The 17,451-nt window shown below is 36.7% G+C and overlaps 2 protein-coding genes across 3 annotated transcripts; one reads left to right on the top strand and one right to left on the bottom strand.

The window, feature by feature from the left end:
* Positions 1-677: 677 nt before the first annotated feature.
* LOC106313665 lies at positions 678-2,286 on the top strand. 2 transcript variants are annotated; one of them, XM_013751544.1, is made up of 6 exons: positions 678-767; positions 962-1,091; positions 1,163-1,308; positions 1,395-1,677; positions 1,793-1,919; positions 2,030-2,286. In XM_013751544.1, exons 1-6 carry the CDS (start codon positions 743-745, stop codon positions 2,078-2,080), a joined length of 762 nt encoding a protein of 253 aa, XP_013606998.1. In that variant the 5' UTR covers positions 678-742; the 3' UTR covers positions 2,081-2,286. The 2 variants fall into 2 exon arrangements, with proteins under 2 accessions (XP_013606998.1, XP_013606997.1); XM_013751543.1 differs by having other exon boundaries at positions 1,793-1,959.
* A 6,595-nt stretch (positions 2,287-8,881) lies between these two features.
* On the bottom strand, positions 8,882-17,288 carry LOC106317989 (vacuolar protein sorting-associated protein 8 homolog). Its single transcript, XM_013755818.1, has 19 exons — positions 15,789-17,288; positions 15,403-15,711; positions 15,038-15,277; positions 14,864-14,963; positions 14,628-14,785; positions 13,919-14,552; positions 13,456-13,520; positions 13,274-13,375; positions 13,033-13,175; positions 12,703-12,758; positions 11,918-12,567; positions 11,651-11,841; positions 11,260-11,566; positions 10,667-10,960; positions 10,486-10,595; positions 10,014-10,350; positions 9,544-9,951; positions 9,230-9,449; positions 8,882-9,142 (listed from the first exon to the last, which is right to left on the bottom strand). The coding sequence occupies exons 1-19, from the start codon at positions 17,112-17,114 to the stop codon at positions 9,111-9,113; spliced, it is 5,682 nt and encodes a 1,893-aa protein (XP_013611272.1). The 5' UTR covers positions 17,115-17,288; the 3' UTR covers positions 8,882-9,110.
* Positions 17,289-17,451: the final 163 nt, after the last annotated feature.

Genomic DNA, 17,451 nt, shown 5'->3' with positions numbered 1-17,451 from the left:
AAGTAAATATAAGAAATAGAAATATATTAATTAATTTTTCTATTAAATGGAAATTGTTAGATTTTCCTTAAAACTTTTAAGAAATATGTCAAAGATAAATCCTATAAGAGCACCATTAACTCTAAAACCCCATTTGGGTTCTTATTTTTATTTTTATTTTTTATTTTTTAAATTAAAAACGAACCAATCGCGGGCCGTCACGTGTCGGTGGGGCCCGCGAACAGTACAAGAACCCACCAAACTTGCCTCTTGGAGAAGAGAAGGAAGATTTGGTTTTAGAGAAAATTGTGGGACCCAACTCTTAAGAACCCACTTAAGAAGTGGGGTTAATCATGCTCTAAGCGCTCCATTTAGTTGTTGCTTGAACTGTTCGCGGGTCCCACTGACACGTGGCGGCCCGCAATTAGTTCTTTTTTTTTTTTTTTTTTATTTTAAAAAAAAAACAGAAATTAAAAAACAAAAATAAAAAAAATAAAAAAAATAAGCACCCCATTAGGGGTGCTGGGATGCTGATGCTCTATAGTATAGTATAGTATCGAATCTCACTGTAGCGTGTTATCCACGATACCTTTTTCGTTAGATTCGATATAATTATTGGGACTACAATGGTAACATAAGAAAATATGATATGGCATCTTGTAATGCCTATAAATATAGCTAATAGTAATAGACTTGCATCCTCAGATATAATTATAAGGCTTCACTGAAGAATCAGTTCCATATCATTTGCAGCTGCGCTACAATGTCGCGACCAATACCCATTGAAGGTAAATAAATATTTTTTTCTCTTGTAAGAAAAAAATACGAAATTTTTTGTTGTCATGTGTCACTTTGATAATGGTTCATTATTTTCTGAAATTAAAACTTAATCATATTATCAAATAGTATTAAAAAAAATGTGAAATACCCATATTGTGCATGCTCTTTAGTTCCAAGTTTTAATCTAATCTTTTCTTCACAGAAATGGTGAGAGTGTTCAAATCACGTCACAGAACAAGTCATTTGTTCAAGATAGACAACTTCTCGTTGTTCAAAAAGTACCAACTCGAAAAGGTCAATTCATCTGTTTTCGATCTCGGTGGTCACAAATGGTGAGCTTTCTCTCTCATTTTTTTATTTAAAAGAAGACATTTTAACCTTTCTTGAGTTGATATGAAACCAGGACACTTTGTGTGTTTCCAAATGGGCGTAAGAATGCAAGTGGTCATTATGTCTCTATCTTCTTAATGAGCCAAGCTTCGGTAAATGTAAAGATCGAATATGAACTCTTTGTCGTCAGTCAACTAGAGCAAAAATGGGAATCTTATGGTCTCTCTTTCTCTATAGTACCTATACATATATTTTGTGTATATTTTATCTGTGGTCCATATACATGTTGATGTGTTGTGTTGCAGGCCACAGAGAATTCGGTATCTATCCAAAACCGACTGGCAAGGGGAATTCAAAACTAATATCTCTTGTTGATCTTGAGAGGAACGGGTACCTTATTGGAGACAGTTGTATGTGTGGTGTCAAGCTTCATGGGATTGAACCTGCCGAATCCGGAACTGCTGAATGTTTTAGCTTAATTGAGAAGCCTCTCAACCACAAAGTTACTTGGATGATGACCAGGTTCTCGTCTTTCGACCCTGAGAAGGCTCATCATTCTCATGAATTTGTCGTTGGAAACAGGAAATGGTGATCAGTTCTTATCTTCTTCTTTTTTTTTTTCACTTTCTATACACAAATTATAAATATAAAAAATGTATCACGTACTAAAGATGTTGCATGTTGTGTGTGAGTTCTTGATCAGGAGAATTCAAGTTCATCCAAGAGGGTTTGGGGAGGAAAAGGACGAATCATTTTCTGTGTATCTGTTAGGTGAGGGGTTCATCAACAATGCGTCGAAGACAAAGACTTACGCAAAATTTAAGCTGAGGGTATTGGATCAAGTTAACCGCAATCATGTTGAGAAAACATGTATGGATGTTTCTTGATTTTTTTTTTTTAAATACTATTTTATGTAACCGCAATCGCTCTTTGTTTTTAGGCTCGGGTTGGTTGGAGACATCTAAGGGCTTTGCAGACTTCATGTGTCTGACGAAACTTGTTGAACCTTATCTGGTGAATGATAAGCTATACGTGGGAGTTGATTTTGAAGTCGTTTCTGTGGCTACATATTGCTAACTCGGCAGCTTCTTGCCTATTATAAGTCATGTTGTGAACTACTATACCAATAAGTGATATAATGTAATGAATAAGATCCAGAGAATATACTTTTGGAGAACTTCCAGCTATCAAGGAGACGAAAAGCTATATATATATATATATGGTGTGGTGTGTGACGTTCCCAGAGCTCAGTGCTCACGCTGATGTCCTAGCAAAGGAAACTAGAACCAGAAACGTTTTATTTTTTTCAGGTAAACTATATACGGTCAGTTATTCTTCGGAATAAATTTATTGTTAGTCCAAACTTAGTTTAAGAATATGGATAATTGATAAAATATGTATATATAGTGTGTAAAAGAAATAATATATATATATATATGGTGTGTATCAGTTTCTTCTATTTCTTCATTTTATAATCAAAGTTCTCCTGGTGGTTTTCTTAAAAAAAACTTCAGATATTTCATGGCATCAACTTGAATCCTTCGACTCTAAACAATGATATCTGATTCAAGGAAAAGACATATGTATTAACTGTTGGAACTAATTGATGTATTTTATGCTAAGCTTTATAATGGTGAATACGTTCATTATTTTACCCAGTGTTTCAAAAAAAAAAAGTTCATTATTTTACCCATTTATCCAAACGTGGATAAAACCAAAACAAACAGAGAAATTAACAATGTCAATTAAATACAAAAATATGGATAATATGAATATTATAAAATTACAATATTATTAATTAATTTTCTTTATCATAATTCTTTTTTTTATTATAATTCTTTTGTTATTTATAATTCGTGATATGTCAATTCTCATATAATACAACACCAATTTCTCTACCTGTTATTCATTTCATAACATCTTTTATGAAAAAAAAAACATTATATATATATATATATATATATATATATATAAATTCAGTTAAAAGAGTATTAAATATATTTCTCGATCAAAAAACCCTAAAATTACAAAAATATAAGAACCTAAATCAATCGATCGTTTGCTAAAGGATCGTCTATCTCTGGTCTTGTTACAAAGCTCATGAAACTGTTGACAAGTCTTCTCCATAATGTTAAGTTTATTTGGCAAGAAAATGTAAGTTGAGGCTTATCATGAGTTTAGGATCCAAAACCAATTGACAAAGTTTGATTCTTACCCTTTATATATTAAATCACTATCTAACTACATGATGTCAAATCTTCCTAAGACGAGGATCTGCATGATCAATAATATATCTTTCTCTTTTTTTACATTCCATTTTTTCTATATATTAAGCACACGTATAAAAAATGTGGAATTTATTTTGTGCATATTGTTTCAGGATAGGGTCGGCTGTCGAAACTAGATATATTCCCTAAACATGCGATGTATAAGGCTTATCAATCTTGAATCTCTCAGTAGCGTTTAATTCACGATACAGAGACATGAGAATAGCATTCACTTGGCTCATGTCATGTCTTGTAATGACTATTTATTGTTTTACTCGTGGTGTCACGCTTTCATAGGATTGAATTTGCTGACTCTGGAACAGCAGAATGTTTTAGCTTAATTGAGATAACAAAATCACTTTGAGGATGACCAAGTTCTCGTCATTTGAACCTGAAATGATTCATCTCACTTAAGAATCCTTCATTGAAACCGAAAATGGTGATCAAATTCTTGAACTTAGTTTCCCGATTTAATGATACTTATATAATACACACCCTATATAAGAATGCAGCACACTGCATATTGTGTGTGACCAGGAGAATAAAATTTCATCAAGAATGCGTCAAACACAAAGAAAAATTCACAATAGTTAGGGTTGCTTAGAATATATATATATTTTAACTTTAGAGTATCCAGGTCGATGAAGAAGCTCAAACTAATCTCCAAAGAGGTGGTGCAGCCTAATGAAAGACTCTCACTCCGGGTATTCAAATGGGCCATAAGATAAGCTCATATTCGCGTGTGAAGTGTAGTGTGGTGTCTTCGAACCCGGATTGCTTAGTAATCCCAAAGTCTGCCTACCACTAGTTTGCTTAGAATATTTTACTTAATGAGTTTTTATGTTTTAGTATTTTCATTTCTATTTTTTTTGTATTATGGTTATGATTAACTTGTATTAAAACATATAAATGTCATTATTGATTAATAAGAAAAATAACTTTTAAAAGTAACTTTATTTTCCAAAAAAGCTAAAGTTAAAGAGAAAGTTTAGCCTAAATCATCTATCAGCTACTTCTTTCTTACGTCCAAATCAATTTATGTGGTTAAAAAAAATCAATTTATGTTACGAGAAAGCAAGGTTCTATCATTGAGAAAATATTTAGAATTAGCATAACTTTTTATTCGAAGTGTTGCGATGGTAAACTAAAACCCCTAGTTTTTTGTTTTGTATATTCGGATTGGCTTGGCTCGGAATCTCACGACTTCCACGGTTTTGTATATTACGAGGAAGCAAGGTTCTATCATTGATGTTTCTTAAGCGTCGGCTTTAAAACCATTTTTTATATCTAACTAGTGGTCTTCCGGCTATATCTAACTAGTGGTCTTCCGGCGCTACGCGCCGGGTTCATCTATTTTATACTTAAATGAAATTACAATTTATTTTATGGTCTTAGTAAAGAAAATATGTTCAAAATATAAAGATGAATATATGTTGAAAGAAAATGATATTTTTTTATTATCTATTTGATAGTGATTAGTGATAGTAGTGTATTACTTTGTTTTGAAGTTTTGTAGATCAATGTAGAAAAGTATAAGTAATTGTGACTGCTTGATTCAATAAAAGTAGAATAAAAAGTTGATAGTCATAACAAAGTAAATTCATTTGAAACTGAAACATAAAATAAAGTTGATATTAAAATGTAAATGCTTGTTTTTTTTTGTGATATCATGTTTAAAGGAAAATAATAAATTGTTTCATCCTCTTAGAGTTGTAACAATCTTCGCCTACTTTGTTTATGTCAAAGATGTGACAATTTGTTGGGGGCTTTATTGGTTAAATACTTTGTCTTCAAAAAGATCATGAATCGGGTAAATAAATTATTAATCATGCTTTTACATTGATCGGGTTTGAATTGATTATTTTCTTAGGATAGCTTATTCAAAAATTCTTTTTCCTCTTCAAAATTGTCTATGTATAACATTAATATATCATAAAGATATGTATCATTATCAGAGTTTACGGATTGGCGAAGATGGTGGAGTTTTTGAGAGATTGAGGTGGAAGAAGTATTGATTTAACCCCTCCGTGTAATGAGTTTCTGGATTGTCATTATCCCAACATTGATTAATTAACTAAATGTATCGATTCATCATCCGGAGTGGTTCCGCTGAAAAAAATTGTAGGCTAAGGTTTTTGAAATAGACGTCAGGGTCTGTGTCTGAAGAGTTTCCATCATAGCTGTCAATGCTTTCGTTTGAGTTATAGTTGTTGAATAAAGTATTTAATACCATCTAATTTGTTCTTTTTGTGTTTTTTGAATATAGTTGAGAAATATGTTTTCCTGCGAATCTTAAATATTTATTTTATATTTAATTAAAAATAATAATAATTTTTAAATTTTTATTTTATTTTTCTTTTTACATAGCATATATTTATTTCATCATTTAAAAATCATGAAAATTTAATTATTTATTATTTGTCTACTTTAATTTTAGTAGTTATATATTGAATTATTATTTAAAACAGTTGTTGCTTATATTTAACATAGTAATTATATAATTGTTTTTGTACGCTAATTTATTGAATCGAATAACACTATCTTCTTCTTTTAGTTTCTGAAATTATAAATTGAAACGGTGGAAAACAGCGAATCTATTATTATAAGTTAGCTAAGCAATATTAAAACCTAATAGTAACTATTATTCTTTATAGATATGTTTGTTTGAATCTATATATGTCGATATTTTGAAAACCAAATGAACTATGTTAATAATATGATCAAACATTTTTTTTCTAAATTTTGAATTTTCCAAAAAATGTAACGAATTTCCAAAAAAAATATAAAATATATATATTTAAAATAGTGTATAATTTTATATTTCTTGTATTAATTCATAAGACTATAGATCTTTAACTATAATAATGAAATAACTGATTTAAATAATTGATTCATAAGACTATATATAGATCTTGTAGTAATCCAGCTATTCACTTTTATAGGCATTTAGTGTGCCTCTTTACATTAGTGATTTGATTTGGTTATCTTAATCAAGCATGATTTCAGCTTCCTGCAGCCTTCCAGGTTCTATTATTCACGTGATTATTACTTCCATTTTATTGCGGACAATTATCATTTTTTAAGGTCACAATTTGTGAATATTAAATAGTTATGTGGAGAATAAATTAAAAAAATCCAAAAAGGTTTGTATTTCTTAGAGGATCATGACGTTGATGTTAATTTAGGATTGATTCCACTAAAATATAAAAATGTTTTGTTTCTTTCCAAACATTTGATAGTCGATTACAAATTTGATTTTTCTTTATATACGTAAGTTCAATAATAAGAAGTTCGGTTGCTATCAAAGTATTCTTGGGCGAGTATCAGTTCTGGAAGATATGGTTTTGGAAAGTACCAGTAATCGACTCAAGTTAGTTGATGGTGATATGATAAAGAAAAACAGATATAGATACTGCAGCGAGTTGCTCAAAAAAAAAAAACTGCAGCGTAATGTATATTAAGCCCTTCTCTGGTTGTAGAGAAATGCTTGTTTTGATCTTCCAAAGTCAACTTTTTCTGAAACGCACTAAAGTTCTTAATATACATTATAATCAAAACTGAATGAGTTGATCATATGTCTTCACATGTTTAACTCATAATATACAAACGACAAAGAAAAAAAGTAGATTGTTGACTTTGGTGACAAACTTTAGATTAAACAATCGGAGGGATTGATATATTAACATCGCAGTGGAGAGCGCCTTCTGCATATTCCCAATATTTGCTCCCAAATACCTCATATGGCATCAGATTGAATCCCACTTCTTATATGAAGTTCATAAACAATTTTAATCGCATGTATCAACCCCACAAGTTCTCCTCCTTTCTTGACATTACGGGCTTCCCAAAATCAGAGCATGCACCGGTCAGAAGATCACTAACCATGTAGTAACCAGCCAAATATTCAGGAGTAGCACCGATTGGCACTTGTGAATCATAAACTACAAGTTCGAGCTACAATACGTATAACATGTTAACTATGGAACAATCATAAAATATGACAAACAATCTAAGAGCACAACTTACTTTTGACCACTTGCTTAATGGGTCTGGATTGACTCCTCTGTTCAAAAGCACATCAGCAAGATCCCGTCTCCGAGTCTAAAAACAAAACAAACATCGCGCTTGCATAACAACAAAAGACATAAGCTATAACCAAGGATATATCAGATGAAGGATATAACCAAGGATATATCAGAACCAAGATCACCTTAAGTGTGTTTGTCCAGATAGATGAAGGCCTTTGCTTATCAAAGGCATCAATTATTTCCATAAGTTTAATTTCCATAAGTTCAACAGGAAGAAACAGCTGCATGAGAAAACCCCAATTCAACCTCCATAAGTAGAGAGCATTGGCAACATCAAAAAAAGGAACTTGAAATAAAAGAAAAGAGAGAGTAAATAAACCTCAAACAAAGTTCCAATAAGAAGACTATAGCCATAATAAGAAGCAAGATCAGATTTGAGCTGTTCAGCGCAATCTTTCCTGCTCGCTCCCTTTAGCCTCAGACCATTAAAATTCGAAAGAGCTCTAACAACTGAAAGAAACATGAAATGACTATTATACAAACATTCAACGGTATATAAAGAAACAAACTTTGAGAAATGTTACTGACTCTCTTTGATTCTACTTTGCGGTAGAGGAAGATCAGGTGGCCCACGAGATTCTTCTTCAAGCTCCTGGACACATAACAAAACAGCAGTTAGTTCTTGTCTCATTCTCACGGAAGGAACCAAGATTCGTTACCTCTTCAGTTGGCAGGCGAAACGTATCATGTTCAGATTCTTCACCAGGTCCAACTTCCTTGTTGAAATCGAGATGCTTAGCATCAGCATCTTCCTCCTCCTTCGCTTTCGCTCTGTCAATAAATTTCGTTTGAGATGAACTGTACATTGGAGAAAGTTGGGATGCCATAATTATAGCTGAAGCTGAAGCCGGTTACGGTGGGATACGAAGAGGTAGATTGATTGTTTCTAGTGAAAGGAGTGGATTAATTACGGGTAACGAGGAGTAAAGAACAGAGTTATGGATGGTGGAGACGTTATGTAGTTGGAACGTCGCTTTAGGCTTCTCTGTGTTTTCATCGTTGAGTTCGCGGCGCTAGAAGAAGACGGTAGAGGGAGGAACCCTAATGCACGTGGGTTTCCAACACGTGTGTTTAACTTTGGACTTCCGGTTTGGGCTAAATGTGCAAAAGAAATAAAAGCCCAAATCATATCAATGTATTAAGAAATCCAACAGAAAACCAAAAATCGCAAACAGCTTTAGGTGTCGACACGTGTCGGCGATTGCCCCTCCCACCATAGTGACGTGGCGCAAGGAGAATAGTATGAAGGAGGAGAGAGCATACCCTACTTTATTGTATAAGATTATTGTTCTTGCCATAATAGATCTCGAGTAACAAGAAACTATGCATATCATGTAATGATGAGCACACATAACGTGCAAGAAGACCCAACGGCTTACTGTAATTCATTGTTTCACCAAGATCGCACTACTTTTGCTGAACAACTGGTCCAACAACTAGCGAGTTATAAACATCAGTATCTTGTAAATTTTATTACTCTTTTGGTAACTACTATACAATACATCAAGAAGTCAAATAAAGTTACCTTCCACTAATTTTTTTCTTCTAATTACACAACAGAACAAAAAAGTCTCACCACATAACAACTCTCGAGTCCTTCATGCCAATCAAGTTTGCTGTCACTAGGCCGCACCGGTTTCAGATATCAAATTGGTCAAAAACTTCCTTATCTTCTGCTCGTCTTGTCCTTTCCAAAAGCTTAACACAGTCGTAAAACATAACATCAATGTCAATCATAGTCCCATTTACCATACTCTTACTGGTCTACAAAAGCAAAAGACTTACCAAGTCTTGGCCGAAAGATAGATCCTTTCGCTTTCATTTTCTTACTCATCAGTCCACTTTGGGATGGTTTCGTGTCTTTACCACTGCTCTCTCCCGGTGTAAAACCCGAGACTCTGCTCACTTTCTCGTGGTACACAGCAGGAGGCGAAAGCTTTAGTCGAGGCAAGCTCTCTATCTGTACCAGTCTCTGATCTTTCTGTAGCTTGGTTAGCATTTCAAACTGCAGCGTTAAACGATAACAATAAGGTCTACTGTTATGCATTATTATTATTTTGAGTTATAACAAAACATCTATTTATGGAGAGGTTGCTTACTCGTGATATTTGCTGGCTATGAGAATGATCGATCATTTCATTCTCATAAGAGTAAGGCGAAGCGCGTTGTGAAGTGCCGGTGCTTGAAGAAACTGTGCTTATCAGTCCATAGTCTAAGTAGAATGATTTACCTTTGGATGAACTCTGTGTGGTCTTCTTGGTCATACAAACAGGACAACCTGATGAAGATGATGATGATGATGTTTCACTCTCCGACACTTCACATTGCAGATGCGTTGCGTGGCCACAGTTGAAAACACGGACACGGAGAGTAGAGAAGGTCTTGGTGAGAGGACAATTGCATATACAACAAAGCAAACTTCTGGGTGCGTAACCGTGAGAAGCACCTTTCTTGAGTAAACTCATGGTGTAAAATGTATCCTCTTCTATTAAAGACTTTGCAGTATCCTGTCCAGAAAATAGTTTTAATAAAACATCTGAAGAGAGATTAACCAACTAAGAGATTGTACCAGTATTCTCCGCTCGAAGCCATATGTTCCAAGCATTCCCAGTATTGTAAGCTTGAAATCACCAAACTCTTGAGTACCGTTGTCAGAAAGAAGTTTTGACATGATTGTTGGAAGACGAACATATCCTATCATTCCTTCAACAATCTCTTTGATAAACTGAGACATGAGCTTCCTCAGGATCTGTGTACCGGCGACATTAGATCGTGGAATCCTCCACTTGATTGTGTCAACTATTTCATCTACACACAGTTCCAATGATTTAACACTGGAAGTGCCTTTGTTTACTTCATCGACAGTCCTTGGTTCCCGATATGAATCCATCAAAGGCTCTGAGAAACTGCGTGGAGCATGAAGGGGGCAAAACTACGATCATCATGTGCCTCAATAAATAGCTAGTAGTGCTCGCTACAGGCTAGTTAACTCCAACATGATTTTAAATGCATATATAAAGAGTGAGTATTATCAGGCTTACGTGTCAAGAAAGCGAAACCAAAGAATCTCAGACTCTTCAGGATTAAGGCGAGGAGTGTTGCGTTGGCACAATCCTATACAGGCTTGCAGAACACCTTGTATGTCATTTACCTGAAGGATAAGAAACAGCATGAGAGAGCCATACAGAGAATATTTTCTTTACTGTTAAGAAATGTACGGACTTCCTTTAACTCTAGAGCACTAGTGGATTGCTCCAAGGTGGCTACTTCGTTAGCAATCAGCTTTAGTTCTGAGATAAGGCAAGTCACTGCGTTTTCAAGCGCGACGAGTTTTTCACCGAGTCCAGAGAGTGTGAGTGACAAAGCACTTGCTGCATCACCGACCCTCTCCAAAAGAAATGCTGCTGCATCTGCAATTCCATATTTCTGGCAGAGGCGTAGACAGTGTTCTACCCTGTAGTTATCAAATGTTTCGAGGAATCTCAACACTGACTTCGGTTCATACTTGCATAATAGCTGCAAAATTACACAAAGAGATTATAATCTTGCAAACTCTGCAGAATATTTGAAAACATTTTCAAATTCACAACTAAAGAGGGAAAGGATAGTTTGGCAGTCCTAACAACAGCTCACTCGCTTCTGTAATTACAGTCATAAAGCAGAAAAAGAAAAAAAAAAGTTTCCAGAGGCGGACTTCCAAGAGATCTTATATCTGTTAGAAGATAGCTACCTTTAAGATATAATTAATGCATTTTAAGGTAAAATCGAGACAGCAGAGAGAGATTCAATTGAAAAGGTTTTCATAAGGGCTATACCTCCAAGTAAAGCTCAATCATGTCATCAGTCACATTGACTGGATTATCTTGAATGAATTTGGGAAAGTTATTAAGTCCTTCCAAATAAAGCTCAGCCTCTTTGGGTATATTCCTTCTAGTGTTTTCACCCAAACTGTCCACCGCTTCATGTTTTCTTAGACGAGAAAAATCAAGACTCCCGGACAAGTGAACCTCAATGACAGTCTTGAGATAAAGGAACATGCTTCTTGGATGAGAATGGAGCTGCTCTTGAATGCGTGTGATGTTGTCTTTCAGATTATCAATGATCAGGAAGAATGTTCCCTCTCTGCAAAAAAGCCAGACATTCAAATACTATCCGAGTCCACTATACCTAATCAATAGAAGAATAAATCCACCTACAGTTAGCTACCTGCTCAATTCAAGGAGCTCAGGAATCCTATCAATTACTGCAGATTGAAAAGCAGTGAATTCATTCCCATTCAACTGCGAAAGCATCTTGTTCACAGAGCAAAACGAATGTATGGGTTCCTCTGCCTCTTTCATGTAGCTTTCTAAAGCAGCAACGTACCGTCGACCAATAGTATGAATATAGCCACAGACCTGGAAATTAAAGACCATAAACAGAGATTAAGGAGAATATTTCAGAGTGAGCATTGTAAGTCTACCAAAAGGATACCTGATAAAAATGTGCCTTCTCACAAAGCTGAGATACATAAGCTACATCCCAATCAGTCTCCGGTACGGCTTGCAGAAGGTTTAGAAATTGGTTCTCTCTCATTTTAGGAGACATGTTATAAGTCGGAAGAATGTGATCTGATGTTAAGTAGTCTAAAATCTGTGCCAATACGCTCTTGGGAATACTAGCTCTTCCACGTGCTGCGTAATATGCAACAAACTCAAATAGATGACTCGTATCTTCCTTAGAGGGCCACTTATTATCTGATTTTGAATCATCTGGATCCCCAGATTCATCAAGTTGACTAAATCCCCCATCAATAATATGAACTAGGGCCTCTATCACATTCTGGATCAACATATCGTTACATCTATCTTCCGGGATACTGCCATCGGTCTTGGGCTCTAAACTTACTTCACCAGACTCCAGCAAAAGGGTCTCATGATCTACCATTTCACTTTCTGCAAATGCATATCTTAGGACATCTAAAGTGGCTTCAGTATCCAGCTCTAGCAGATGGTAGAGGTTCAAGTAAATCCGTGGAGATGATACACATCGACTAGATTCGTGGGAGTTTGATTTCTCCAGTAGAAACTGAATCAACTCAGCCCTAAGGGATGGTAAGCGCGTAGGAACCAGGGTTCCATGCCCTGCAGAAAAAACCCAAAATAAGATTTTAAGTTTGTGAGGGGGAAATGACTATATAATTTAATAGGTTATCACCGGATAACATACTAGGTCAATTGCAGATCAAAACATTCAGTGAAACCATAGTAAAATCCTACCTGGTGGAAAAGCCAAACCAAGAAAGCAGTACTTTAGATAAACAAGCATTCGGTACCTGAATAAGAAACAGATGGAAAAAAGTCTCGTCACTACTGCGGCCGAACACTATAGCTTTGTTTATGTAACCAATTATATTGCGTTATACAGAAAATATTGCAATTAGCTATATGCATATATGCGTTATATAGGATTATCATCATGTTAGATGGAAAGGAATGGGCCTTTTGAATTCTAGGTTTTCCCCTCTAGCGAGGTGGGGGACTCTCAAGTTCAGTTTGCACATAAGTTTTATCAGCCGGAACAAAGTGCAACGAATTCACATAACATACCCAATGGCTGTAGACCTTTGTCTCTCACTGTTCCGGAAGACAATCAAAAGCTCCTCCAGAGGTGACCTGAAATCATCCAACCCTTTGTTGAAAAGATAGAGTAAGGCCCCATAAAGCCCATGCTCACGGCAAATTCTGACAACCTAAGTACAAATGAGGAAAATATCAATATTCAACCATAATACTACATCAACTTATTGAAGAAAAGACCAAACGGACACGTGGAATTGTCTGCAAAGACCTGATTGAAATCTAAGGAAGAAATATCCATGTGAAGAACACACTGCTCAATTCTTTGTAGCCATCCTTTCCTACTATAATGTTCTACCAGAGCTTGCATAATCTGAGATGAAACAAAGAAAAATTACAAAACAAATACCACGAAACTCTTGAGGAAATAAATTATAACTGCACAAAAGATACCTCTGGAGGAAGCGATCCAAGCATATCCTTTAGAATATAAGGCTCCAAAAGCTCCAAAAATGTATCTAGACACAAGGAAGTTAATAGTCAACAACCAGTTAAACCAAGATCACACTGTGCGCAAAAAGAACAGCAGGTTCCAAAGCACGTGTATGCTGCACTACTATAAGAATTTTTTAAAAAAGTAACGGAAAAGATACATGTTACGCAGCAAATCATATATGTGTATGCATTATGAAAATGGCACTAAACAAAGGGGATACCAACATAAGCTATTCCAAGATCGATAGACTAAAAGCTCTTTAAGGAGTTAAGAGAAGAAAGAAACCGAACAAGATAACCTATATGTAACTAGTCTCAGTCATATTTGAAACATTTAAATAGTTGGAATGGTATTAAATCCCTTCCTTGATAAAATGTAGCACCAAAGAAGGAAGTTGATGGATATATCTGAAATATATACCTCTTTGTTGTACAGCCACAAATCTAGAAAATATCTCATCGAAGAGCAAATCCATCCTGTTAATATGAGCACAGAATTCAACGGCAACACCACCAACACGATTGTATTGTTCTTCTATCTCTAAATTGACATTATTGGTTCCACTGTTTGGCTCATTAGTTACTCCATTCTTTTCAATCTGACTGGAAAATGCTATTGTGATATAAGAAAATACTTCATCTACATAGGAAAGTAGCAACTCTGCTAAACTGGGTGCTATTGCTTCCCTTATGGCGTCAACAGTTTTGGGGAGGTCAACAACCCCATGAGCTTGCCCATTAAAAAGTGACATTGCCATGTTAAAAGCACCCATCCAGTCACCTCCTCTCCTTAAAACATCAACCCGCTCCTTCCATGGCAAAAGTCTGGAGATAACAAGACGTGCAGTCCCGAGAATGTATACTGAAGCCCCTCTGACACCCACAGAGTTGTGATAAGCTTTCTCAGGATTTCCAAAGACGTTTGTAAAGTACGTATGATAAGAAATCAGGTCATTCCCCGAAGAACCATCCACAGAAAAGCTTGTCTGGTGAATTACCACACCATCTCTTGTGAACAGATATAAATGGCCCGTCACAGTTGGGATCACCAGCAACTGAGTATGCAGAGAAAAACAGAGAACTCATGAACATGCATTTGCTTAGATACTTATCTATATTCGTATACACACCTGATCATCCAGCCAAACCACACCAATGGCAACACTGTCAAGCGACCATTTGGCACATTCCTTTAATTTTGATTTTACCAACTTGGCAACCTGAACTCTACGATCCCAGGCAATGGCAAGAAACGAAACCCTATCTTCAGCCTCCTTAGAAGAGTTTTCTGCAAATTTCTTAAACAAGGTTAAGTAAAACAATATAGGCAACGTACAAAGTTTTAATGGGAGAGAATCATGATTACCAATTGAACATTTCCAGGCAGTGTATGGCATGGAACCCTCCCGAACCCCTTCAGGCCTAGGAAGTTGCGCATACACCTCCAAGTTTGGAATGAGCTTTACCTGTAGAAAACAGAAGAGGATCATTTCCAGAAGCCAAAGTACATTGAATATGAAAAAATATCGGGAATCCTTACCACCAATACAGTTTGATAGGTTACAAATACGACAACCCCTTCTTCCACCGCAGACGAATCCTCATTAAAGAGCTTCCAACTTGAATCCACCCCAACAACACCTCCGACCATGCTGCTTATACTGCTGGATGGCGTTGCAGTGTTACCCGCCTTAGAAGAGGCCAAGGAGCTTCCAAAAATTTCATCAGGCAGAGGTGATGCCGATAGGACCATTCCATTTTTTTGTCCATCGAGAAGACACTGATGCAACCAAAAGAAGGCGTACAAACCCATTCATCAAAGTTAGTAAGGCTGAACAAGACACCCGTCGAAAACAGACACAAAATCACAAGCAAACATAACTTTACAAAAAATACTAAATTTACCTGCGTTTTTACTGTATACATATTCAACAGCAGAGTCCAAGAGAAAGTATGTTTGAAAACAACACCCTTAGTGTCACTTGTAATTATTTTGAATATGCGAGAGCCTTGAGAATCCCGGCCTAGAAAAAACGCATATACTACTGGTGCAGTGTGTTCGGTGATCACTTTTGCTGCCGACGCTCTCTGCACGTCCCAAACTGTAACATGTCCATCACCATACCCAGCTAGCAGGAGTCCCCCTTGCTGATTGAAGCAAACTGAGGTAACCGGAGAATGCGATCTTTCTCCTTGTAAACCAAGCCAAATCATCTACAATTTTGTAAACATAGATGTGAATAATTTGAGCACATAACCTACAAATGGACATAAGTAACGTTGTAGACAACCTTTGATTCCATCTGATCTGCAGTATCAGAAGAATATTTACTAGGTACAACGACGATGACCCCCTTGGACGTACCCACCGCGATAAAATTCAAATGAACAGCCAAAACCTGCGGAGAACCATGGTCTCGCTTAAATGCCTGCGACGAAACGGTTCGGCTGACGATATTGCTAGTATCAACATCAAAGTAACCTAGATTCGTCGACCCAATCTTAACACCCTCAAGTCTCATTGGCTGAGCAGCAGCTCCTTCCTCCCAATGCAAACCAGTATATGCTTGTTTCTTCTCAAACTCTTCAGCCAAGACAAGCTGCTTCCTAAAAGATCGCGACTTTAGCTTCTCCCTTTTGCTCATCCTTTCTTTTTCCATCTCCTCAATCCTCTCTTCTACAAGCTCCGAAATGCCGGACACTGAGCTCCCATCATCAGGAACCAGAGCATCATCACCTCCCTCCTCCTCTTCTTTAGAATCTAGTATAGTTACATCTGAATCATCATTCTTAACATCTCCACCACTTGACTCCTCATCATTACTTACCTTAACATCATCAGAATCATTCAAATGTAAAGACTCTGAAGACTCCGCAGAAGGAGCGACAAACATTGTCTCATCTTTCACTCCATCAACAGCAGCATCAGCAACTAGAGCTTCCGTTGTGGTCATCCCCTCTTGTTCTGTAGAGACGTCTTCTTCAACATCAACACCAGAGGAGGCAGTGACTAAGTCAGGCTTTGAGTTTTTCTCATAATCAGCAATATCACTAGCTTGAACTTCGTTATCTTGACTTGCAAGTGAAGTAGCTCCATCATCCTTATCCTCCACAGAAACGGAATCTGCAGCAATTCCAGCAGAATCTCCATTTGATGATAAGACCTCATGATCTTCTTCTTCTCCAGCGCCCAAAAGCAACTCGCTACTGGCACTAATAGCTCTCCTCGACTTGATTATAGCAGCGTGCGGCGTAGGCACCAATCTGGAAGCCGCCACAGCCGCCGCAAGCGCCGCTCCCGGCTTCACATTGGACCTCACTCCCGCGAACAGCGACGGCAACGGCAACTGCCTCAACGAAGTACTCGGTGCCGGATTCCGCCGCGTCGGATCGGTTAAGCGATGGATTTCGGATTGAGGTCTCGCGTTTTGATTCCGGCGGTTGAGCAACGGCGGCGGAGATGGTGGTGGAGAAGAAGAGGGAGACGAGGAGCTGGAGTCGTTGAGAATCTCGTCGACTGTGCGGTGAGGAACGGAGGAAGGATCCGAATCGGGTTCGGAGTCGGAGTCGGATACTAGAAACGAATCGAGATCGAGTTCCACGTGCGACTTGTTCATCTCTCTTTCAACTTTCTCTAGTCCCTTTAAAGTCAATTAGCCGATTTGGCCCTTCGAACTCTGGTCCGATAGCATTCACCGCCGGCACTAGCCGACGATCTGAGTCCGCTTTAACGACCCAATAAGGGAAAGAAAAAAAAAAAGAGAAGAGAAGCTTCTCTGTGAGGTAGAAGGTTCCGGTTGAAAGTGTGTCACTCTTAGACGGAATTTAAGGTATTTATACTCTTGAGACATCATTTTTCGTTATTTATACTTTTAGACCATCATTTTCAGGCTTTTATACTATCAGAACATCATTTTCAGTTATTTATAGTTTTAGAACATTATGATTAGTTAT

The sequence above is a fragment of the Brassica oleracea genome, chromosome C9 (genome assembly GCF_000695525.1).
Source record: "Brassica oleracea var. oleracea cultivar TO1000 chromosome C9, BOL, whole genome shotgun sequence".
NCBI lineage: Eukaryota > Viridiplantae > Streptophyta > Magnoliopsida > Brassicales > Brassicaceae > Brassica > Brassica oleracea.
The sequence above is the reverse complement of the archived record's forward strand: the minus strand, read 5'-3'. Positions and strand labels throughout refer to the sequence as shown.